The 25974-nt window shown below is 45.5% G+C and overlaps 1 protein-coding gene across 4 annotated transcripts in view; it reads left to right on the forward strand.

Moving 5' to 3' along the window:
- The window catches only part of JAKMIP3 (Janus kinase and microtubule interacting protein 3), a 123914-nt gene that overhangs the window by 46199 nt on the left and 51741 nt on the right, over positions 1-25974 (forward strand). For 2 of the 4 annotated variants that reach the window (XM_027840504.1, XM_027840505.1), the window contains exons 2-5: positions 1688-2185; positions 19346-19561; positions 21234-21353; positions 25732-25878. In XM_027840504.1, coding sequence (XP_027696305.1) covers positions 1688-2185; positions 19346-19561; positions 21234-21353; positions 25732-25878 — 981 coding nt within the window. The remainder of the gene's footprint in view (positions 1-1687; positions 2186-19345; positions 19562-21233; positions 21354-25731; positions 25879-25974) is intronic. The other 2 variants (XM_027840506.1, XM_027840507.1) reach the window with 2 other exon arrangements.

Here is a 25974-nt window from a genome sequence, read left to right on the forward strand (position 1 = left end):
TCTTTTGGACCTCACAACAATCCTGGGATGTAGGCGCTATTATTATCTCTATTTTGCAGATGAGGAAACTGAGGCAAACAGAGCTTAAGTGAGTTGTCCATGGTCATACAGCTAATAAGTGTCTGAAGCTTGATTGGAACACAGATCTTCCTGATTTCAATCCCAGAGCTCTATCCACTGAGCCATCTCACTGCTTTATCAAGGTTGTGACACATTGTGATGCCAGAGGACTAAGAGTGAATAGCAACAATTGCTAGCTAGTATTTCTATAGTGCTTTAAGGTTTACAAAACACTGGCAGATACTTCATTTTATCTTCACAGAAACCCTGGGAAGTAGGGGCTACTATTGTCTCCATTTTACAGATGATAAAACTGAGGCAGAGATTGAGTGACTTGCCTAGCTATCAAGTGACTTACTAGTTAAACAGCTGGTAAGTATCTGAGACTAGATTTCAATGTAGGTCTTCCTGACAACAGCCCTAGCTGCCTCTGGGTAAAACATGTCTCCTTCCTTTCAACAGTGAGGTGGAGAGCTGTAGCTATAGAATGAGATGTGCATTTGGAAATGTGGTCACTGTGTTCCTTTGTTTTTCTCTGCATCAGAGAAGCATTTACCTGAGGATGGAGGTCAGTGCCACTGTCTGCCACCCTGGTCAGATCCCTAGACTTGCAGGTGGCACATTGGGGAAGGACATTGACAAGCTTCCAGAGAAGGGTGACCACAGTAGGGAAGGCCACAAGATCACACCGAAATAATTAAATAAATGAACCGAGGAGGTTGAGCTTGGAGCAGAGAAGACTTAGTGTGGACGAATAGTTGAAGGGTCGGAGCATGGAAGGGTAGATGTCAGAGATGTTCTGCTTGACCCTGGCAGACACAGCTAGGAGCAATGGGTAGAAGGTACAGAGAAGACTTCGGTTGGGTGTAAAGGAAAACCTTCCTGATCAGCAGAGCTATTGGAGGATTTCTTGGAGGGCTTCAGGGCCACTTATCAGGGTGGGGGTGTTTTTACAATAGGATGATCCTTATTCACAGGCCTAATGACCTGTTTCCTGCCCCCCCCCATCCCTTCCCAAACTGAGATTCTATGATTTTGTGGAATGAATTGTCATCTGGCTTGTTCATGGTAGACACCAGCCAAGATCCCCAGGTCTCCTGACTCCTAGGGCAACAGTTTCAGTCTTCTACCTGTATTTCCCTTTTGTTCACATAGCCCGACCTGAAATGCCAGCAGTAACATGGTGGATGCAGACAGTTTACACGGACCAGTGAAATTCTTTGGCTAATTATTGTAAGAGAGATCATCTATCCTTTGTCAATTTTTTTTCCCTATCATGGAATGTGGTTTCTAGCATGGAATATATACCATATTATGTACCAAGAATCAACATTGCAACAAGTTCCTTGGCACTGTCCATGGTGACTCCAGGTCCACATTTGTTTTGAGAGCAGACTTCCTCTCACTGCATCTCCCTATCAGATCCTGAATTTTAAAGGATGACCACATCCTATAAGCTGCCCATGTGACTTTGATTCTTTCCTCTGGGTGGGAAAAGACCCAAGTCAAGGCTTTCTCCTCTTCTAAGACTGTAGCCTCCCCCAGCTGTGCTCCCAATGGCCGCCCGCTTTTAATGCAGCTGTCTTGTTCACGGACGCACCCTCACGTCCTTCTTTCGTTTCTTCAGGTCAGTAAGGCCGAGCGGGAGAAAAACCAGGAAATTCGGCAGGTGAAAGAGCACGAGCAGCATAAAAACACCGTGCTGGTGACGGAGCTCAAAGCCAAGCTCCACGAAGAGAAGATGAAGGAGCTCCAGGCAGTGCGCGAAGCGCTGCTGAGACAGCACGAGACCGAGCTGCTGCGCGTCATCCGCATCAAAGACAATGAGAACCAGCGGCTCCAGGCGCTGCTCAGCGCGCTCAGGGACAGCGCTCCCGACAAGGTCAAAACCGTGCTGATTTCCGAAGCGCGGGAGGAGGCCAAGAAGGGCTTTGAGTTCGAGAAGATTAAAATGCAGCAAGAGATTTCGGAGCTCAAGGGAGCCAAGAAGCAAGTTGAAGAAGCCCTGACCATGGTCATCCAGGCCGACAAGATCAAAGCTGCCGAAATCCGGAGTGTGTATCACCTTCACCAGGAGGAAATTTCTCGAATCAAGAGAGAGTGTGAAAGAGAGATCCGCAGGCTGGTATGTGTGGGGTTCTTGGTTCTTTTTGTTGGGGTGGGGGTAGCCGCGGTGGGGAAGGAAGGAGGGGTTGAGGGGGGAGGGAGGGGTTGGAAGGGTTCTCTTTGGTTTCTTCCTCCAGCTCTTTCTGCTCTGTGCCGGTAATGTAGTCATTTTAGTTTCGGAAACTACTGGGATGCAAGATATGGTCCGAGAATGGAAGATCAGTGCAGACTACTGAGTAATGTAAGGCCTCCCACAACTGAGGCATGGCCTTGGAGGTTTAGAAATGTAGAAAACTTAGGCTGACTTTCTCACATCCCAATTATGGGCCCCACACTTCTTCCACCAAATTTGACCAACCCCTTCCCATTTCTGGTTTTAGCTAGCATGGGAATCGTCAACATTGTTATTTCCCAACAAAGTCTTTCTGCCTTAAGACCAAACAGCATCAGAAAAAACAGAAAATATATCCTATTTCTTAGAATCATGGCTCTATCTGAAGATAAGTGATGTTTAATATCACACGAAGTCCTATTTTGCCTAACATGTAAACTTTGAGATTTTCAGTTCAGTACAATTCCCTAGTTGAACCTCCAGTTAAAACTAAATATGTGACTAATTAAAACATATTTAAAGTAATGATGCTTACAATTCCTTTGCATTTGATTATTATTATTACCCAATATGGCTTATAGTTATAAGTGAAGGATTTTTACAAAGTAGTAGGAATTTATTAGATTCAGCAAAATGGTGGCAGGAAAGTAGTTGGATTATTGTTCCTAGTAACTCTGGGGTTTTGTTCTATGTATTTCTGTAGCTTCTGCAGCAATTAACATTTCAGAGGTACAATCATTCTATGATTAATTTTGGATGCTCTTTCTAAGGGCAAGGTGCCAATGATTGGGGAAGGGAATGCCCTGGTCATTCTCAGTTAAGATTAACCTAACCTGCACTGTGTCTTTGATAATACCTTGCATCAGGCCTTTGAGAAACATGCATTCATCAATGGCACTGGGACTTCAGGATTGGCCTCTATTAACCTTCACATTACTGGAGCACAGGGTAGAGAGCAGAACTGCTGGATGGCAAAAACAGCTTTTTTTTAAAAATAAATTTTAAGTGATAGCTTTTGTTTTTTACATCACCATCATTTCCATCAGTTTCCCTTCCCAGAGAGTCATTCCATAGAGCAAACGATGCATTTATGTGTGTATACATGCATACATATATACATATATATTTAAAGAAAAAAAGAAAAATTGAACATAACTGGTCAATACATTGGAAAAAGTCTGAAAACACGTGCAATGTGTAATACCTATGGGTTTCCCATCTCTGCCAAAGGCTGGGCTGAAGGCGTCCTCTCATCTCTCTTCATCGAATTTATTTTGGGTCATTCACTTTTAATTTTTTGGTGGGTGGTTGTCTATTCCATTTTCATTGTTATCATTACTGTGTACATTGTTTTCTCTGCTCTGCTTGCTTCAGTCTGCATCAGTTCATACAGATCTCATGCTTCTTGATATTCATCACATTTTTCATTTCTTACAGCACAGTCATATTCCATTACATTCATGTGTCACAGTGTCTTCAGTCATTCCCCAAACAATGGGCATCTACTTTGTTTTCAGTTCTTAGATATCACAAAAAGCACTGCTATAAATATAAATAAATATGGGGACTTTCTTCTTATCAATGACTTTTTTGGATATAAGCCCAGTAATGGAATCTCTGGGTCAAAGAGTATGAACATTTTAGCCACTTTATTTGCATAATTCTGAGTTGCTTTCCAAAATGGTTGTACCATTTTAGAACTCTGTTGACAATATATTAGTGCCCTTATCATTCTACAACTCCTCGTTTTTCATCTTTATCAGTTTTCAGAGTATGAGGTGAAATCTCAGGGTTGTTATTTGCATTACTCTTATTATTACTGATTTGGAACATTTTTTCACATGGTTGTGACTATTCAAAATTCTTCTTTTGAGAAATGTTTGTTCATATCCTTTGACCATTTATCTATCAAGGAATAGCTATTACCTTATATGTATTTATTAGTTGTTTGTATGTCTTGGATGCCAAATCTACATCAGAGAAATCTGATACAAGACTTCTTATCCTAGACACATTCATTTAGTCTGTGTAGAAGCTTTTCAGTTTTTGTAGTTAAAGTCACCTATTTTATCTCTTGTGATCGACTCTATCTCTTGTTGGGACAAGAATAGTAATAGGCTATGCTAAGTGGAATATCGAATAGAGCAATGGGCCTGGAGTCAGGAAGACCTGAGTTCAAATGTAGCCCCAGACATATACTAGCTGTGTGGTCCTAGGTAAGACACTTAACCTCTGTCTGCCTCAGTTTCCTCATCTGTAAAATGGGGATCTTAATAGCACCTACCTCCCAGAGTTGTGAGAATCAAATAAGATTACATTTCTAAAGTGCCTAGCACACTGCCAGGCACATAGTAGGTATTATATAAATGTTAGCTTTATGTAGCAGTAGTAAAAGTAGTAGTAGTAGTAGTAGTAGTAGTAGTAGCAGCAGCAGCAGCAGCAGTAGTAGCAATAGTAGTCATAGTCATAGTAGCAGCAAAAGTAGCAGCAACAGGAGTAAGTATCTTGAGTCCAGGTATGAGCTCAGACTTTCCCGACTCCAGGTCCAACATTATCTGCTGTGCCACCTAGTGGCCATACTCAAATAGCTTCTGAATACTACAAATAGATTCTGTGTATAGAAGGCTCACCTACACTAAGGAGAGTCCTCTTCAGGAAAAGGAGAGCAAGTCTATGGTGTCATGGAGGCACAGTGCCTGCTGGCTGTGACTCCAAGACTGCCACCAAGGACCTCCTGAGTTTCTGCCTTAAATCCTGATGTGATACAAGCAACAGAAAATGCTGCCTTTTTAGAGTTGGAAGGGCTGTGAGAAACCACAGCATTTAGAGTCAGAAGACCCAGGTTCAAGTCCCAACTCTTCCACTTATTGTGTGACCTTGAACAAATCATTTTGCTTCTATGACACTTTGTTTTCTCACCTATAAAATGGGGATGATAATACTGGTGCTACCTACCTATGACAAAGTAGACATGAGGAAAGCGTTTAGTAAATCTTGAAGTGATTTTAAAAATGACAGTAGTGAGCTATGATTGTTGTATGGATGAGGAAAGTGAAGCCCAGAGAGGGAGATGCCTTAAAAGTGTCACATACTTAACCCACAGTGGAGCCACTGTTCTGGGTCCAATCCGACTCAGTCCAAATCTTTGCCCTGCCCACTACTCAGTACCTTTCCTGAAGTTTTCAGTGCCTTCTGTGAACCCAAACCAAAGCTCTGGGTTTGTATAGATGAGGTTCAATCTTGGAATTGAAGGCTCTTTTGGCATGAGCCTCTCCCCTCTACCCATGCTTTCTCTGGAGACTTCAGAACTTGGCTGTGTCTGGTTCTCAAAAGGAAGGGGAATAGAAAGGACCCTTAGACCCTGTGCTAGTGATGTAGGACTTCATTTTCACCTCACAGGAAAAGTACAAAGTAGCACAGATTTGTAACAGGAAGAGGCCATAGAGACTATCTAATGCATGCCCTCCATTTTGTAGATGAGGTAATCAAGGCTGAGAGAGGAGGAGCAAAGTTCCGACAGAACATCAATCCTTTCATTCCAAAGATTGCCCTCTTTCTCTGGGTCACGAGCTTGATTCCATGGACAGTCAAAACCACTCTTTTCTCTCTCCTAAGCCTGCATTGCCCTCTGGGATCTAAATAGCCCTTGGTCATGTGGTCCTGCCCAGGATTATAGTCCTCCCACTTAGGTCCAGCTGTATTGTATGTGTAGGAAAGAAATATGGCTGTGTGACTTTGGGCAAATCATTTCCCTATGGATGTCCCTCAGGGCTCTATCCTGGGCCCTCTTTCCCTCTAGCCTACCTTTCTTGGTGATCTTAGTGACTCCCATCTCTATGCTGATGATTCACACATTTATCTCTGTTCACCTCCAGACTTGCATCTCCAGCTGCCTTTCAGACATCTTAAACTTGTTATCCAGTTGACATCTTAATATGTCCCAAACAGAGCTCATTGTCTTTCTCCCTAAACTCTCACCCTTTTCCTTCCCTGTACTGTACAAGTCACCACCATCCCCCAGTTCCTCAGGCTCACAACCTAGGAGTCATCTTGGACCCCTCACTATTATTCCCCACATCCAAGGTGGTGCCTGCAACTTCTCTGGAATATTCCCCCTTCTGACACTGCCACCATTCTAGTGCAGGTCCTCACCATCTCACACCTGGACTATTGGAATAGCCTGCTGGGGAGGTTTGCCTGCCTCAAGTCTCCCCGCCCCCAATCCATCCTCCATTTAGCCACTAAAGTGATTGTCCTCAAATGCAGGTACAATCATGTCACCTCCTCCCCCCACACTCAAGAATTCCAGTGGCTACCTGTCATCTCTAGGATCAAATAGAAAACTATTTGGCATTCAAGGCCTTCATAACCTAGCCTCTTTTTACCTTTCCAGTCTTTGTATGCCTTAATCCCTGCCATGTACTCTTCAATACAGGGACACTGGCCTCCAGCTGTTTCTCCACCAAGGCATTTCATCTTTTGGGTCCTGGCATTTTCCCTGACTGTCCCCCATGCCTGAGATGATTTCCTTCCTCATCTTTGCCTTCTGGTGACCCTAGGCTAACTCTAAGCTGAAGCCTAAGTGTTCAAGTTCCAGCTAAAATCTCATCTTCTACCAGAAGCCTTTCCCAACCTCTCTTAATTCTAGTGACTTCCTTCTCCTCAATATTCTCAGTGATCCTGTATAAAGTATATATATATGGGTTTGCATGTTGTCGTCTTCATTAGATTGCAAGCTCCTGGAGGGCATGGACACTCTTTTGTCTCTTTTTTTTTTTGTATCCTAAGCACTTAGCACAGTGCCTGGAACCTAATAGGAGCTTAATAAATGTTTATTAACTGATTATGCGTGAGTTTCGACATCTGTAAAATAAAAACACTGGACAGATGTTCTCTATTCCAACTCTTAAGTACCCATGATTCTGAATTCTGAGATCCAGTTCACAATTACTGAAACATTTAATTCCATTCAAATCATCACCAACACTATAACCCGTTATAGTCCTAGGTGAGAACATCTTAAATGGCATTTGTGAACTTGATGAATTGAAGCATTCATTGCCCTGCAACATGTGCATTTCAGGCAGATTTTAATGAGAACCTTTGATCTAATGCACAAGAAGAGAAGGATCTGCTGGGTACCTGACTGCTTCTTTGATATTGAGAATTCTTTGCTGACTGATCTTGACTTTGGCCTAAGATGACAATTCCATCTTCCATCAATCATTCCAGAATCTGGGACCTTTTGGACACATTTCCCATCTGCATTTCATCTCCCACCTTTCTGTCTTTCCTCAGGTTGGTGTCATGCTTGGGCATACCCTCTCTTCTTCTTGTTCTCTCTTAGAATGCCTTGCTCCTTTCTAGCCTTGTTTCTGGAACCACCTCCTGGGAAAGCCTTTCCTGAACCCTGAAGTTGTCTAAGCTCTGCCCCTCCTTAAAATATCCTGCTTTTCTTGATCCAAGTACAAGCTGTGTGGTAGCTTTGGGCCATATCTTTGTGTCTTTGTATCCCCAGCACCTTGTCCAAACCCTGCCCATTGGAGACTCCTAATAAATGTGAGATTAGATTTGAAATTGGGGCACCCAGAAAAGAAGTGTTTCTCTACCTATCAGCTATGTTGTATTGGGATATAGTGGCCACTGTTTGCCTTTGGGTTACTGATGACTGCACGGAGTTTGTCTTCAGAGCCTCAAATTCACATGTGCCTTATTCTGGTGCTCTGGGACTCCACAAGAGGTCCTGGGAAATGCTGCAAATCACTGGAGAAATGATTCATCGGGAGAGTCATTAGAAAACAACCTGGTTTCTTCACCCTCCTCAATCCCCCTCTGTTGCTCACCCCATGATGAAGGTGGAAGAATATCTGCACAGAGAGATACAAAGTGCCAGCCTAAGCAGAGCTCCTCCTTCCCTCCCTCCAGGCTCACCATCTTTCAGGCTCATGTCTTCTCTGAGACAGGCAGGTAAAGGCATAGAAAGGAAAACACTTCTCAGGCTTGGCTTAGTGGAGCAAGATGGAATGTCCTTTTCAAAATTAATTTAATTAATTAATTAAAATTAATTAAAAATTAATATTTTACCAGCTTTGATGGAAATAGCTGACAATTATATTATCATGTCTTCGCCTGAAAGTGGAAAGATCTTTCTAATTACCTATTTTTTTAAAAAGTATTTTTCTTCTATTACATTTGAAAACAATTTTTAACATTTGTTTTTAAAAAAAAAAATGAGCAACTTTTCTCCCTCCCTCTTCTACCCTCTCCCTGAGATGGGAAGCAATCTGATGTCGGTTACATGTGTAATCATGTAAAACACATTTCCATTCTAATGACTGGTTTCCTGGCCTTCTTAAGCAGAGGCCATGCCCTTTTCCACATGGCTGAGTCATCCTTTTGTGGGGCATTGATTTTCCTGTTCTGGGCTGCAGAAAGCCCCTCAGGCCTGAGGTAGCCAGCAGTACTAGGGCCTGCAGGGCCTGCCCTCAGCAGCCAGCCCTGGACTGCTGGATGCTCTCAGGGCTTGGGTCCACTTTTCCACAGTTGTAAACATCTTCTCATCAGCTGACTGTGCCCACTGCCAGCAGCACCCACTTCCCTCCCAGCCCCTCATTTTGCTTCCAGTCTGCTAGTATCTGGGCAACTGAATGACCTTGGGTGAGTAATTTACTCACCAGGTGGGCCTTGGTTTTATAATATATAAAATGGGGAGAACATATGTAGAGTATTTTTATCCCAACCTCCCAGGTCCAAACGAGGCTCCAGTTAGATACTGTGCATAAGGCACTTTGCTGCCTCCAAAGAACCATCAAAATGTCTAAGGTTCATCATCGTCATCATTGCAGGAGGCAGCTTGGCCTGCTAGACTTGGAGTTAGGAAGGTCTGGGTTCAAATTCCGCCTTTGACACCTCTTACCTTCTTCATGACCTTGACAGTTCTGAGCCCAAGGAATCATCACCAGCAGTTGTTTGCACAAGTCTGGGTAAAGGCTTTTCCACTGTTCAATAACACAGTGGAATTCCAGGAGCCCCTGAGCAGCCTCTAATTTCAGGATTACTCTTTTGCATTGGCCACTCCCATTTTTCAACTGGATTTTCTGCAAATGGTGGAGAAAGATTTGAAATTTGAGCGCTGGTGCCAGGGGTGAGCCTGACACAGAACCCAGTGCTTGAGATAATCCCCCCTCTTAGCCCCATCATCAAGGCCCAGCTTTGAATTGTTAATGTCCTTCCTGTAGTTTGGTGCTAGGTAATTGCACCCAGGGCTTTCTGATGTATTATTCAGGCATTTGAGTGTGTGTGTGTGTTGGGAAGGGAGGGGATCTATAGCCCCTGAAGACAGAAAGAAGGCTTCATTTGATCCCATCCCAGCCTTGAAGAGGGATAGGTTCATGAAGTGGGGGTGTTGAAGTTTAGAGGTTTAGGGGGTGCTGGGACCCCCAAATCATGTGAGTTTTGACCTAAAGAATTTGACTCAAGCCTTCTTTTAGCTAAAGACAAAGTTTATTAAAGATCCACCATATTGACCAGACTCTTAAGGAATCTGAACATTTGTGAGCTATTGGTTAGATTATGAGAATCTGAGCCCTTGGCTAGGTTCTTAGGAAATCTGAGCACCTTAATGGAGATAAGATGGACCTTATATACAGAAAGACTGTGGGAGGGATCTAGAAGTGGTCAAGTAGTTTGGGGTGACTGGAGGAGGGGTCTAGGGAGAATCTGGATGGGAGTGACTGGGAGGTAGAATAGGGTCTAGGTAGGATCAAGGGTGGGAAGTGGCCAGGAACATGAGGAAGGCTGGACTAGGTTAAGGGTAACAGAGAATTGGGAGACTGGGCATAGGGGATAATGAAAGGACAGTGGATAGGATCACAGCCTCAGGCGAATGCCAGAGATTTGGCCACATGGGAAAGTCTAGCACTTTTCCTCTTTGGGGTTCAGATCCCAAGGACATGGTCTTTTCCTTTTGGGGGTTCAGATTCCATCCCCATCAGGAGGGGATGCCTGGGAACCTCCTTCCCCAGCCCTCTCCAAGTAAGGGTCTCTTAGGCTCACATTCGGCCACGTGGCTAGCTCCACCGTTTGCCCTCTCTGGTGCCTTTCTCCATTCCCCTGACTCCCCTCCCTTGACCAGGCTCCTCCTCTCTACAGTAACCCCAACAATGAATGGGAACTGACTCCTCAGCTATTCCTGCAGCATAATTACAGCTGGCCTTGCTAGAGTGTTGGAAGGTTCCCAAAATACTTTATGGACATCTCAATCCCCAAAACAGCCTTGGGAGGTAGACCCCATTATTATCCTTGTTTTACAAATGTGGAAATCAAGGCTCAGGGAGACAAGGAAACTTTCTGAGAGTCACACAGCTAGCAAGTGTTGAAGGCTGGATTGGAACCCAGGTCTCTTCTTTCATTCACATTGGCTCAGTTCACTTGAGTGCTCCTTTCCCATTTATTAGCATTCGACTGTGGTGGAGCTCCCTGCCCACCAGGTCCCAGGTGCCCTCAGTTATAGGGCCAGTTACAGGCTCAGTTATAGGGTCAATGAATTCCCCCTGTGGCTTCCCATATGCCTCCCCCTAATCCCCAGCAGAGTTCTGCCCTGAGGTGTGTTTTCTGAGCCCCACAGTGTTACACAAGATCAAGGGCCATGCTGGAATGGTGTTCTCTAAAGAGCCCAAAGTCCAGGGGACAGTTGGCACCAAATAGTCGAATTGGTTGGTTTGAGAGAAGAAAAGAAAGCCCAACCCTTTGTAAGTGGTCGAGGGATGGGTGACCAATGATCAGTTCCAGGTCTGCGTGCTACCCGCCTGCCCCCCAACACATGTACATGCACACATAGATGCATACATCTGTGCACACACGATTCCCCTCCTCCACTTCTCCAGTGTGGTTTGGTCTGCAAAGCACCTACTCCCCACACCCAGGGAGAGCTGTGCCGCCCCACATTCCAGGTGAGGAAACTCCGGCTCCTATGGGGACAGTTCACCCAGTCACCAGCAGGGTGGCATCTGAGCCAGGCGTGATGCCCATACCCTCAGCTCTCGGTCCAACTGCCTTGTCCAGGACATCCAGAGAGGGCTTCAAGTGACATGCGGCAGTCCTGGGTTGCAGCTTTGGCAAATTAAAACAATTAAAAAAGTCTTTCAAACAAGCCTCTGTCTGGATGAAAGACTTAAGCAGAGAGATCTGCTGGGAAAGCTTCCCCTTCCTTTGCTTCTTGCCTGGGCAGGATTGGGGAGTGATGACTTCTCGTCTGGGTAGGAAGTTGGCTGGAGCACTTTCTCATAAATCTGGTAGTGCCTGTGATGCCAGTGGACATGGGCCACTGCCAGGTACAGACAGTGCCAGCTGAGGCCAGGACACAGAAGATGGTGGCCCACAGGACCTGGTCCATGAGGGCAGCTGGGGCAGGCAGGACTTGGTTCTAGCCCTGCTCCTGCTCTTTCCCTACTCACTGTGTGACCTCAGGTAGGCCCCTCCCTCTCTGTGCCATAGTTACCTCATCAACAGAATGGGATGTTCCACTGGTCCAGCTTTCCTCCATAGGGTCGCTCCAGTCCAGCTGATTGCTCCCAAGATAAATGCTGAATGCTGCCCTTTCTTCTAGATATTTATAGGCATCTCTCATGCCTTCAGCAGGCTCTGGGCAGAAACTGGCATCCTTCAAGAGACCTAAACGTAGCTAAAGAAAGAGGCTATGAAGAGGGTGCTATTGAGAGGTGGTGAGGTGGCCTGGTGGAATCAGGATGACCTGGATTCAAATCCCCCCTACCTGTGCTACTTACTAGTAGTCCCTCTGGGTGAGCCCCTCCCCTCCTCTGGTCTCAGTTTATGCATCCACAAATTGGGAATAGCATTCCCAATCCAATATTGGGAGCTTGAGTGACCAAACTCGGTACTTTCGCTGTCCCACATTTCAGCCCAAAGAGACAAGCATCCCCTATGTACAGTCCTTTAGTCTGAGAGAGCCTCAAGGGACTGTGCTTCTGGGCTTTGTGCTGTCTTCTTAAAGTTCCCCAGAGTGCTCAGAATAATTCACACCTCCTGAGAAAGGACTCTCAGGTTTACAGAGCACTTTCCTCAGAACAGCCTGGAGGATTGTGGTCAATGCTTGGTACCACTTTATAGGAATTGGTAAGCTGGAGAGGGTTGGAAGGAGAGAGCCTGGGCTGGTGAAGGGTCTTGGCATAATTGCACACATGGCCAGCTCAGGACCTGCCTGAGTGTGTTTAGCCTGAAGACTACAGGGCTGCACCTGTCCTCAGGTCCTTACAGGGTGTCACATGGAAACGCTAAGGTTCTGGGCCCATGACTGTCTCCACCTGTGCTGCTGACTTTGGCCCAGAAGAGGCATGGATTCTTCATTCGTAGACTTGGTCTCTCCACTTAAGAGAGGTTGTTCTCTAGTCCTAAAGTGCAGAGGAGCTGTCCTTCATCCGGATCTGCTTAGCTGCATAAGGAAAATAATCAACATCCTGGACACCACCAGCTGAGTCAGTTTTTCCAGGTGGTTCCATTTGCCCTGCTCTGCTGATTCTATGGTTTCCTATCTGTGGACAGATGAACAGCTATGTGGAATGTTTTTAGCCCTTCCCATCCTGTGTCTAGCCATTAACATGCATCTGTAAGGTGGCCTGGGCCATGGGCTGTGCACCTTCCAGGGCACCATTCCTGGGAAGGGGCGGAAGGGGATGTGGACAAGGCATCTTTTGAACACTTGTGGTACATGTGTCTAATTCACATTTCCATAAAACAAAAAAGCACAGCCTGCCTCTGCTATCATGAGTCCTGGAAGGCCAACAAATTACAGGCAAATGGAAATCCCATCTTCCCAATTAGAAAAAAGAAAGTGATTCATAAAGACCTTGCCTCCATCCCAGCTGTTGAAAGACCTGGTTACAGCAGGATACCGACATCTTTCAGCAATTAAAACAATGTGAAGGGATTGCTGTGCACATCCAGCTCAACCCTTAAATACCACCATCTGCCTTGTGGGAGGCAGCCCATAGATTCAGCTGCCATTCTTCCAAGCTGGCTTCTATTTCACCAGAGTGACTTAGATCTAGCAGAAAGCAGCAAAGTTTGTAAGAGGGACCTGATTCTGAAAGCCAAGAGAAGAAACGAGGACCCTATCTACCCTTGAGTTAGTTTTCCTGTGGATTTCTAGGTATCTGAATTTAGGACCATAGATTTAGAGATGGAAGGGACCTTAGAAGCCATTTAATACCACTTGTTCATTTTACAGATGAGGAAACTGAGGCCCCAAGAGTTAAGTGACCCGTGGATGTAGCTGGCAAGGGCCAGATCTGAGATTTGAAGCCAGGGCCTCTGACCCCAAACCCAGCACTTGTCTCTATGTTAAGATGTGTTTAGTCAGCTGACAAGATGCCCTTGGACTCCTGGTCCTTGTGAGTCAGTCCAACACATTTTACTTTCCATATTGTTGAGGTTGAATGAAAATTCTTAGCAGGTTCTCCCCAGTCATTCTCTTAACAAGCATTTAAATAAGCACCTACTGTGTGCCAGGCTTTATGCTAAGCATTGGAGATGCAAAGAAAGGCAGAAGACAATCTCTGCTTTCAAGGAACCTGTGGTCTAATGGGAGAGACAACAAGCAGATAGATAGGTATAGCCAAACTATAGACAAGATCAACTGGAGATAACCAACATAGTGAAAGCACCAAGAAAAGTCCTTCTTCTTGTGGAAGGCAAGACTTTAGCTAAGACTTATTCTGCCTAAAAATCTGTCTCCTTCATCATCTCAGTCACTCACAGGATCAGAGGACATGTAATTGAATGGACCACGAGACCAGGCAACCCAACCCTTTTATTTTGCGGTGAAAAGATGGATTCCTAGAGGATTAGACACCTGTCCAAGGTCACACAGATAGTGAGGAATGGTTGTTGGTTACCTGCCTCTCTCAGAGTTAGTGAGCTCCCACACATGAAGAGGGCTTAAGAACCACAAAAGACTTGGCCACAAGCTTGGACTTCTCCGTCCATCCCACAGTTACTGCCCAGCATAACATTCCTGCAATGCTTTCAGGCCTGCCAAGCATGTTCCTTTCAAAGCCCTGGGAGGTGTTATTGCCTTGTACTTCCATAAACAACCCTAGAGGTCATCTGGCTCAACATCCTCATTTTACAGATGAAGAAACTGAGGCCCAGGAATGGGACAGGACTTGTCCTGGCTCAAAGAAATAACAAATACTTGAGGTGAGATTTGGGTCTTTTGATTCCAGGTCCACCTTTCTACTCCATAGGGCACTGCCTCCCCATGCCATTTTTGTCCCCCGTTATTTTATATTACCTTTTGACCTCCCCAATAATAAAGTACGTCATAGACCTCTAGGGATTCTGAAAAACCATTGGTGTGAAGACTGCATTTTCTTCTTTGGAGGTTTTCCACTATCTTTCTCTAGAGTTGGAAGAGACTGGCAAATTCAACCAGTCTAGGGAGGTAAAATGCTTTATTTGCCCAACTCACGGAGATGCAACCATAAGCAGAAATAGCATGGGACTCAAATCCAGGTCCCTTGATTCCATATCCATGCTACCCATTATCTCTCTGAGACTCAGGTTCTGCATCTAACTTCCAAAGCACCTTTTCTGAGACAAGGTAAGGTAAGCAAGAAAAGGTAAGTGAACAATTAGAGGGTCAGAGCAATTGATAGAGTCAACTGGGGTGGGGGGAGCAAGTTAATGAAACAAATTGGAGAATAGCACTGGACCGAAGGGAAGGTGGCGGTGACTGTGGGCATGATGAGATAGGAAAAGGGATTTGAGGAAGGCTGTCAAGTTATTAAGAAATGATAATTGACTACAAAAAGTATCCATCAGGTTTGAGATGTAAACTTGAAGAAACAAGGCTGAAAATCTCTATGTTATGGAGAGAAATTGGGCAGTCACTTGCCTGGAGTATGCAGGGTTTCTCCCTCCTGGAGGAAAAGGTGAAAGAGTGCCTCTCCAAACTCCAGGTTGTTAGGAAGAATGGAAGATTCCTTAAGAAAACAGAAGCAAGATTTCAGTGGAGGAAAAGGAGAGGATCTGAGGTAAAGGAGAGAGATGTGACCTTTATCAGGATGATAGAGGTGACAAGTGAGCTCCATAGAGGAGAAGCAGAAGGAAAAGGATGCTTGTGGAAGATAAATTCATAAACCAGGTTTGAGAACTTCAAGAGAAGAGAGAGGGATGTTCTAAGGAAAAAGATTCTTCTTGTCCTCCCAAGAACGATATGGTAATTGTGAAGAAGATTTCAGGAGTGAGATCCCCTCATAAAGGGGCAGAGGAAAAGGAGAAGAGGAGGAGGCAGATGCACTGTCCGGGGTCCTGAGGCAGCTCTTTGTAAATGTGATGCCAATTGAGGAGTCTCTTGTCTTCCTAGACCATGAATCCAAGACAGATCAGGGAACAGACTTATCCAAGTGGATTTCAACTGCCCATTTCTGGTGATTCACATGGACACAAATAACACTTTCAGAAAGAACTTCAAAAATGGTCAATTAGTATGAAGTCTTGGGCCAGAAACTGAAGAGCACAGTGGCCCAGATTGTGTCTTCTTCACTTTGCCTATTGAAGAAAATAGACACAGAAGAGAAAAATGAACTTGGGGAGGGAGCAACTGGCTAAGAAGGGAGACTCTGAAAATGGGATGTGGATTTCTGCATCACAGCTTACAAAACAGGATTGACAGATTCCTGGCCAGAGACGGAGTACACCAACAGAAGGGATCTGCCAGACATCCTGCAAATCTAATTAAAAGGACTGGGAACTAATAAGGATCGGAAGGGACTTCCTTATTGGGGTGGACGGAAGGGAAAGAACTGTCTGGAAAGAAGATGCAGAGCTTTATTCAGGGGGACCAAGACAGAAGTTCCTGGAGCTTCCGTATGTTGAAGAAAAACAAGAGGTTCTGTGTGGGTCAGTGGAGTGAGGTCTGAATGGGAGCTCAGCAGCAGGTTGGTGGTGAGCACTGCACTTAAGAAGATACAGGTTTGGATCTTGCCTCAGACACTGACTGGATGTGTGACCTTGGGCAAATCACACCCCACTTTCCCCGACCCCCCGCCCCACCACCGCCCAGACTCATTTCCCTTATCTGTAAAATGAGGGGAGTAGACTCAATGCCCTTGAAGGTCCCTTTCAGCTTCACATCAGTGATCCCGTGAGGTAGGAGATTGGAGCTCATAGACTATCTTGGAGATGAGCTATGGGTGTGCTCGTTGGGGAGTTACCTACTCCTCAGCCCCAGTTTGTTCATTTGTAAAATGGATACAATGATTACCACCTCAAGGGAGTGCTGTAAGGAGAGCACTTTGGAAACCCTAAAGATCTACAAAAGCAAGGGGTCCCCAAAATAAGAAGGAGGCAAAGGCAAAGTTTTCGTCCTCAGCTCCACGCCTAGAGTGGTTCCTCCCTTCCTCTTCTCTATGAAGTTCTAACTTTTGGCCACCACATGGTTTACCTATTTTGTGGCAGGGATGCTCTCTGGCTGCACATTAGCCAGTCCTTGCACCTGAGAATGCAGCAAGAGGGCCATACCTGGCACAAACCTGAAGTGCTTATGAATATACATAGACTGCCTGGCAAGGAGACTTTTTGTTAATGGGGATCAGATCACCTGTTGACGCATGTTCCAGGAACACACACACACACACACACACACCCCAGCAGCAGGCACATTGGCCTGAGAAACCTCATCATTTCCAATCTCACAAAGTTGTGTTACCCTGGCTGGGAGCTTGGCAAAGATCGCAAAGTCAGCAGTAAGTCACGGTTCTTTCTTATCCACCCCTTCCTGCACTAATAGCTTTCCTCACCTTTCCATTTGCTTGATTGTCAGGAAACTACAGAGAGAACTTATTCTATTTAACACTTCCCTGGAGCCTGAGAGTCTCTTTGTTTGCCCCAATTCGGAGAGGGGTCAGGTTGCCTCTGAGCTGCCTATATAAACCTGAGGTGGGCATGTCTGTTGAGCTCATCTTGTGTTTGCACCAGCCAACAATGTGATAGCTACTCTGAAATTTCAGTTCCTCAGATATTGCAGCCCTTTATTTCAAAACTAACTTTAGCAGATGGCTCTTTCTTCAGGGTTTTTTAGAAAACCTCAAGTAACAAATAAAAGTCCAAACAATTCTGTTTCTGTTTCTGCTCTATCAATTGAGGCCAGATTTTAAACTGGTTCATCTGTCCATCCATCCATCCATCCATCTATTCATCCATTTACTCATTCATTCAACAAACATCTATCAAAGTCCTGTGAGGGGCCAGCCCTGGTGACTGACACTGCTCCTCATTGCTGTTGGGGAGACTGTAGATCAGGACCCCTATCATAACCAAGCCCCAGGTTTTCAGGCTTGGTTGATGAGAGTTGCTGCTGGAAGCTTTTTCTTCTGCTACACCTCTATGAGAAAACCCCAGCTGATTTTCTGTTCTCGTTGGGAATGTCCACAAACAAGAAGAGCCTCTGCTGTCCCCAAAGCAGAGACTGGGTGGGGGGCGGGGCCTTCAAGAGAAGCCGTCTATGAAAAGGGGTGGGTCGTTTTGTCTCTCTGTCAGTCCCTGCAGTAGAAAGAGATTGTAGGAAGCTCTCCCATTGTAGGACCTTGTCCGGACTACTGATCCTAGCCCAAGACAGTGTCCTGGCCCTTTGGGAAGTAAGCCATTTGTCTTTGGCTCTTGAAAATCCCTGGGGGAGGCATATGTAAACACATGTTCACCCACGGAGGGGGGAAAGTGCTGATCCCACCGGGGATGCACAGTGGGATGGCACTGAGACCATTATTCATGGAGGATCCTGCTGAAACAGTCAATTTAGAAACAATGAAATTCAAAATCAAACTTTCCCTGAATATGATTACTATATGTCTTCTAAAGGCTTAGGACTTGGTGAGGGCAAAGCTGGAGGTTCCCTCCCCTAAATCCCCTCCCTACCCAAAGCTCTCACACTTCCATATGGAGTCATTATTTTTAATGCCACAAAGTTGGAAGTAGCTTTCAGTCCTCAGCTTTTGTTTGTTGCCTTCATAAACAACTTGTTTTCTATTTGCTCATCTGTGAAATGGGCATAACGTGCTCTTGCTGAAGATGCGAGGAGGTTAATTGGCAAAACAGAGAGTGCTACAGAAATTGGAGTGGTCGCTATTACTCAAAACCACAATATTTTTATAGTAATGGGGGTGTGGTTTACTGAGATCATGTTGGGATCTGGTTTCCTGGGATGTTTTTATGGTAGATAACTGCTAGGGAGGAACCTCCCTCCACCAGTGTAGACTGGCACCTGCTCAGTTACATCAAGTCTTAGAGTGGCCTGAGCCCTGGGGGGTGGGGTTTAGGCAGCTTGCCCAGGCTCACCCAGCTGGTACATGTCAGAGGCTACCCTTGAACCCAGTGCTCTTTACTCAGAGGTCTGCTCTGACTGCGCTAAACCATGCTGCCTCCCTTGCAAATCATGCCATATTTATACTTAAATGAGTTTCCAGGCTTTGAGCACAGACCAGATGATGGTGAGGCAGAAGGGGTCCCCGAAGCCTGTGAAGGGGAGAGGCATCAGAAAGGCAATCGAGGGTTCCAACTCGGCCACCTCTAATCCACCAAGGACCATTGGCAAAATGCTTATATTCTATTGATCTTATATTAAAACACCTTGACATTGAATGATCTGAAAAAGAAAATGGCACCAGTTGAATGAATGGAGCCAAGGTAGATCTGGGAAAGGTTTGCTTCAGGTCGCTGCTCTGAGGATTTGTGTAATGAGACTCTAACAGGGGACGGTGGTCACACTCACAGGAATAATTGGAGACTGGGTCAAGAAAGGAAAACAGGCCAAAGCTGAAACACTTCCTTGCTCCAAGTTGGGGGCCAAAGAAGTCGGCTCTGACACCCCCAAGTCTGCCCAGAGAGCCAGGCTGCCTTCATGACAAGGTGTCAGATGCCCACATAGAACTGGAATACGGTTGCCTTGGGTACCACTCAGGAGGCTGCTCCAGGGCTCTCCTTCCTGTTTCTATGGTAACTGCAGACCTGTATCATGCATGGGTGTGTGACTGTGTTTTGTTCTCCTTGTAGATGGAGGAGATAAAGTTTAAAGACAGAGCAGTCTTCGTGCTGGAGAGAGAGTTAGGGGTCCAAGCCGGGCATGCTCAGAGACTTCAACTCCAAAAAGAGGCTTTAGATGAACAGCTATCTCAGGTCAAAGAGGCCGATCGGCATCTGGGCAGCCCCAAACGAGAGCTTCCTTATGGCAGTGGTGCAGGAGACGCCTCAGACCACTCAGGAAGCCCTGTAAGCACTTCCCCGTGGCCCTGACCCAAGGCTGGAGCCAAGAGCCTGGAACCTTGAGGAGCCACAGGACAGCCGCCCACTGGGGCTCGCGCCTGCTTCCAGGAGGGCTCTGACTCCTTGGGGTTTGGTTTGGTTCATTTTGGTGGAGAGAGGGATTTCTTTTGCTTTTGCTTTCTGACTATTTATGCATCTGAAACGATGGCCTTCACTTGGCAAACTGCTCACTGACGATGACAAATTAGGTTTTCTAACTGTTGGTCCGGCAGGATGCTAACGGTGGTTGCTGGTTTTCAGAATTCTTTTCTCTGCATTCCTTGCAGCCCACAGAGAGCTCAGCCTCATTTGAACATCTCACCAACCTCACCCACTCCATACTGCTCTAGGGACTTTTGCCTTCCCCAGCGAGGGAGGGGATGGACACACTGCCCACTCACCTTTGCTTCTCTTTGGTTTGTTTTCATGCAGGCCTCTCTGGTCCTAAGTCCCTCCCAGTTACTCTGCCCAATGCCCAGTTAAGTGATGCTGTCACCTCTCTGCTTCTGCCTTGATTTGCTAGTGAGTGGGAGGATTGCCAGGCAGCTGACCTCACCTGGCTGGACCCCAGCTTAGCCCTGTCTTCATTGCTGATCATCAGTGAGATTTCCCTGGTTAGCATTCTGGGGAGCAGCAGCTTCAATCTGAGGATCCAGAAATGCCCAAGTGGTTAAATTCCTTGTTCCCAGCCTCTCCTGCACCTGTTGACTGAGGAAGTCCATCTCACTGTCCAGTAGCCTCAGGGACATTGATTGACATTGGACCAAAAGATGGCAACAACATGGCAGTCATCAACCTAATTAGACCTTGCCCTGGCTTGGAGGACAAAAACACAATTTCTCCCCCCTGGTGCCAGTTAGACCACAGTGAAAGTTAAAACACTGGAATCAGGTTAGAGAGAGTTCTGGAGGAGCCCCAAGAGTTGTTTTCGTGGGCCCCTTAGGACAGAAGTTCTTACCTCTTTTTTGGTGTCCTGGACCCCTTTGACTATCTCTTGTGATACTTATGAGCACTTCCTCAGAATAATGTTTTTAAATGCCTAAAACAAAATACATGGGGTTGCAAAGGAAACCAATCATATTAAAATATAGTTCTCAAAATATTTTTAAAAATAAGTTTATGGCACCCAGGTGAAGAAGCCTTGGTTTAGTATCGCCTCCCCTGCTGGCAGCACATACACCTTTGAGGAAACAATTTGTGTGTCAGGATCTTCAATAAAAGGCCAACTTAGCTAAATAGGAACCCAGAGTTTCCCCCTGGGCCAGGAAGTGCAGTGAGGCCTCCCCAGATGGAGAACACTCAGTCCAACAGTGGCAAACATGGCAAACATTGGATGAACATTCAATGTTTTCATTCATGTGTCTGACTTCTGTGACATCAGTACATGCACCTACCCACCTCTGGCATCTGCCTTCTTCCCTACATCTCTGCTTTCCCTCCATTTCCATTATCATCTTGCAACCTGCAATGATATAGCAACCTCGGTTGCATCCTTCTGGGACCATAGTCATAAGTTACTGGGACTCAGATCAGAGCATGGAAAAGAAATAGGATGGTTTCCTTGGAGTGGTCTGGGGTGTGGGGAACTTGGAGGAACCCGGGCCAATGGCCAGTTATTTGCAGTTGATTCTTGTTTCAGGAACAGCAGTTGGATGAGAAAGATGCCCGGCGCTTCCAACTTAAAATTGCTGAGTTAAGTGCAATCATTCGGAAGCTGGAGGACCGCAATGCTCTGCTTTCCGAAGAGAGAAATGAACTGGTAAGTTGAGAGTGGCCTTTGGCTTAGCACTAGGCCTGGGGGAACATGAAGACTTGCTTTCATCCGATGTCTTTATGGAATGTTTGAGCACACACACACACACACACACACACACACACACAGATTTTCACAATTTCTCTCTACTGATTTTACTCATGGCTAGATATACTTGGATCTGAAGGGTTTCCTAGGGAACAGAGACCAGACTTAATGTGCCTGCTCCCAGTGGGTAAAACTCGGAGCTATGAGTAGAAGTGTCAGGGAGGAAAGTTTGGGCTTGATGTCATGAAAAACAACCTAATAAGGAGAGCTAAGGCAAAGGAAGATGGATTGCCTCAACACTTCCCCTCACTGGGAGTCTTCAAGCAGGCTGAATAGCCAGTTGTCTAACATGGTGTCATGGGGAATCTTTTTCACTTCTGGTTTGGATGAGGTGGACATTGAGATCCTTTCCAACTATGAAACCCTGTAATTCAATGATGAGGCCAGGAATCTCTAACTTCTTGGTGAAAGAACTACTTTCCTTCCAGACCCTGAAAACTACTTGGGTTGGGGAAGGAGAGGAAACAGGAGGAGAATAGGAAGAGTTGGGAGGGGAAACAAAATCCCTAAAGATGAGCAACTCTTTTCTGGAAATCCTGGGAAAGTTTAGATACAGGAGTGTGGTTAGTGTAGTAGCAACAACCAGTTTGGAGGCCTACTAGATAAATCTCTAAGATTCTTCCAGTCTGTCCTGATCGATTGTTTGGACATGCTTCCATTAGACACGGAGTTTTGCCACATGAGGTGATGTGCTACTCACTGAGAATTTTTTCTGAATGGTCCAGCCATATATCTTCTACTTGGCAATGGAGAAAGGCCCAGACCTGGTTCTTCCCTTTGCATACCTTTATCTCATACACTGACACCAGATCTACCATGGCTGAATGTCTGTCCATTGTTCTTAGCTGAGATGATGCAGTCAGTTATAGAGTAAACTCAAATGAATGGCCAGCTGCCTTTGATGGTCTGGGCCATCCGTGGCTACAATGTCAGTGGTCCTTTATGACTTTCTTGGAGGCAGAAGTGAGTGGGATGTGATCTGAAATGTCCATGTCATAGTTGATCCTGAATAGTCCAGAGTTGGTTTTGTTCATGGGTTTCCCGACAGCATCTTCACTATCCTAGAAGCACTGGCAGTGACCCTTCAAGATAGTCATTGCTGAACTTGATGAGTGCTTTGGCAGAACTCAAAGTCTGAGATTGACCTTATTAAGCAATTCATCACCAAAGGCTACCACACAATAAAAAGTTAGAGAATATTCCATTCTTCTGGCAAGCATAGGGATCTAACTGTTCTGAAAAAAAAATGGAATTATGCTAATAATCCCTGAGCTATACACATCCTGGGAACTAGTGATCTCATTATAGGGTGCTTGGCTCAAGGTGTACAGACAAAAGGAAGAGTCCCATCTATAGAAGCCTGTCTATGACAGCACTTTTTTTGTGGTGGCCAAAACCTTGAAGCCAAGCACAGGTGCTCATTGATTGGATAATGGCTGGACAAAATGAGGTGTGTGAATGTAATGGGATGTGTAAGGAATTCAGAGAAACTCATGCAGCCTTGCATGAATTGATGCAAGAGAGAAGCAAGCAGAACCCAAAGAACAATATATGAAGCAACTGCAAAAAAATAAACAAGAAAGCAAGACGGCAGACTATGGTTCAATGCAGTGATTTGTCATGAACTCAGAGGGATGGCAGCAAAGCATTCCTCCCCTTGTCAGAAAAGCCTGGTGGACCATGAATGCAGAATGAAACACACTCTGTTAGACCTAGGCAGTAGATTGGGTAAGCGCACCCCTTTGATACAAGGTCATATTGTCAGATGACAACAGTGTTTGTAAAACGCATCAACAAAGCATTTATTTTCTTAACAGCATAGAAAGAGGCTCATTTTCAGCCTGTATGGGTTCCAGACCACATTTAGAATCCCAAGCAGAAGTCCCACTGAGATGGTCAGGGATGGCAATTGTCTATTGTTCTGTGGGTCTGATGAATCCACATTGTATATAGTCCACCACTTGTGCCATCAATCTGGGAAGACTGAACTTCCAGCTCCTGGCATCATCAGAGTCAACTGCCTCTGAAATAGCCAAGATGATATGGCCAGGAGGTCATGGTTCTGATCTCAGAATGAGATCAGAATGCCTGGCCTTCTCCCTAGTCTAGATTGGATCATGAGCTTCTCAAAATGGCCTACTGCCTGAAGCTGAGGCAAGTTCTCCTTATGAAGCATCTGCTTTTAAAGACCCCCACTGAGGGAGCACTTACTATATGTTCACCAAGCTCCAAGTATGTGAGCTAGCATCTAATGTTTCATTAATGTAATGCGGTGTCTCATCCTGGATGAGATGGATGATGCCAGCTTTTAAAGGTGGCTAACCTCCAATGTGGCTTAAGGAGATGATGGGAGAGCAGCCTTAAGAAAACCAGAAATTTCGAGCATATTGAGGGTGGAGGGAAAATCAATATGGAGAGAATAGATGGTGAGAGGAGGACATTGTGGGAGGGACTCATCATGAGCCCCACAGAGAACAGCACAAAGTAGATGAGACCAAGGTAAGTCCCATTAATAGTCACGTGCTTTCTGACTTCGGGGCCTTTGGATTCTTCTCACTATTACTTCACAATCATCCAGCTGGGGCAACTTGGTGGTGCAGTCAGGAGGACCTGAGTTCAAATCTGGCCTCAGACACTTACTAGCAGTGTGACTCTGGGCAAGTCACTTAACCTCTAATTTTCTCCATTTCCTCATCTGTAAAATGGGATAATAATGGCACCTGGCTCCGAGGGCTGTTGTGAGGATCAAATGAGCTAATAATTGTGAAGTGCTTGGTGTGTAGTAGGCACTATAGAAATATAAATATTATTATTATCCATTATTATAATCCATATTATTACTATGCATATTATTACCCATTAGTTATTATTATTACTATCCACCTACCAAAATAGAAAATATCACTGCTGTTTTTGACAATGATGTGGAGGGTAGGACTTGCTGCCAGTTCTCTCCTCAACTGCTCTCATTGATCCAGTGGGAGGTCCAGGGGACATGTGCTCTGTGTTTGAACCATGCAAAGCAGGGAAGCATAACTGCAGGGCACAAAGGACAGGGCTGTTGCCTTTCAGAAGAAGTTGACTGAGGTCTTATTGCTGAACAGGTGTGGTGGACTGACAAAAGCCCTGGGTTCTAATCTTATCCTTTCTTCTTTGTCACCTGGCACAAGTACTTTACTCTTTGTAGCCTCAATTTCCCCATCTGAAAATGAAGCTGATGGACTATGAAGTGTTAAGTCCCTTCTAGCTCTGGGTCTGTAACCTTTGTATTAAGCAACTCATCAAAGATCTTCCCCTTTTGACTCAGATCCAGCCGAGACCATTGGGATAAAAATAAGGTGTCCTTCAGCAAAATCAAGTCTGATCTCAGCAAAGGTGACTAAATCGTCAGGATACTCAATGGAGAAGAAGGGTTGGGCTGGATTGTATTCCCCAGCTGCTGGCCAGGAGGCAGCCAGGTCCGAGTACAACTACCCAGGGCCCAAAGCTTAGCCTCAGACTAAAGTGTGAGGCATTGTCAGGGTGAACCCTGGCCTAAGTGAGAGCGCTGACCTTCTTCTCTATGACTATGTCCAGCCAGAGGCTGGACTGTAGCTTGAGGAAAGAAGGATGAGGTCAGTTTGGGTCTGAGTATGTCTAACACACTCAATGCAAAACAGAGAGCCTAGAAAGTGAGCTGGAAGTCCTGAGCCAAGAAACTCTTTCCCCTGAAGTGTCCAAGTAATCCTGGCACAAATGGGCTGTTTGCTAAGAGTATCCTCAGTTCTCCACTTCTGGTAGGATGTGCCCAGATGCCACTGTTGAGCATTACTGATTAGACTGTGTGTGTGCAGTGGCTTCCGTGCTTTCTTAGCCTTGACGTCATTGAGGAGTGGAAGGGACAGCTCTGTTTTGAGTGGGCTGGCTTCTTGTGCCTGGTGACCTTTCACTGTGTTATGCCCTGGAAGTAATAGGATTCTGACTACTAGTAGCACAAGAGGGAATAGCAACACGCTGCCCTTGCGCTTTGTTGGCTGCCCCAAGTTTCGCTGAATTCCTTACCCAAAGTAATTGCATTCAATTCAACCTTTGGGGAGGGAGTCACAGGGGGAGGGGAGCTCTATGTGATCCCAACACCTTCAGAGCTGAGTCTTTTACTTTCCATTGGGTTACCCAAGCATTGTGTAGATCCAACCAAAGTTCGCTTAAAGTAAATTCTCTGGATATTTAATGAACGTTACTGATCCCTCTCTGTCTTCCTTCTTTTTCATTATGTGGGACCATTTTTCTATTTCAGCTGAAGCGCCTAAGGGAAGCAGAAAGTCAGTATAGACCCTTGCTAGACAAAAACAAACGCTTGAGTCGGAAAAATGAAGATTTGTCCCATGCTTTGCGAAGAATGGAAAACAAACTGAAGTTTGTAACACAAGAGAACCTAGAAATGGTAAGATGGCCTCGTTAGCTTCCCACCTCCACTGAGGCCATGGGGGATGATCAGGGCTTGTGATCAGGGTCCCAAATAAGCACCAGGATTTCAATT

The sequence above is a fragment of the Vombatus ursinus genome, unplaced genomic scaffold (genome assembly GCF_900497805.2).
Source record: "Vombatus ursinus unplaced genomic scaffold, bare-nosed wombat genome assembly UNPS02014845.1, whole genome shotgun sequence".
Taxonomy (NCBI): Eukaryota; Metazoa; Chordata; class Mammalia; order Diprotodontia; family Vombatidae; genus Vombatus; species Vombatus ursinus.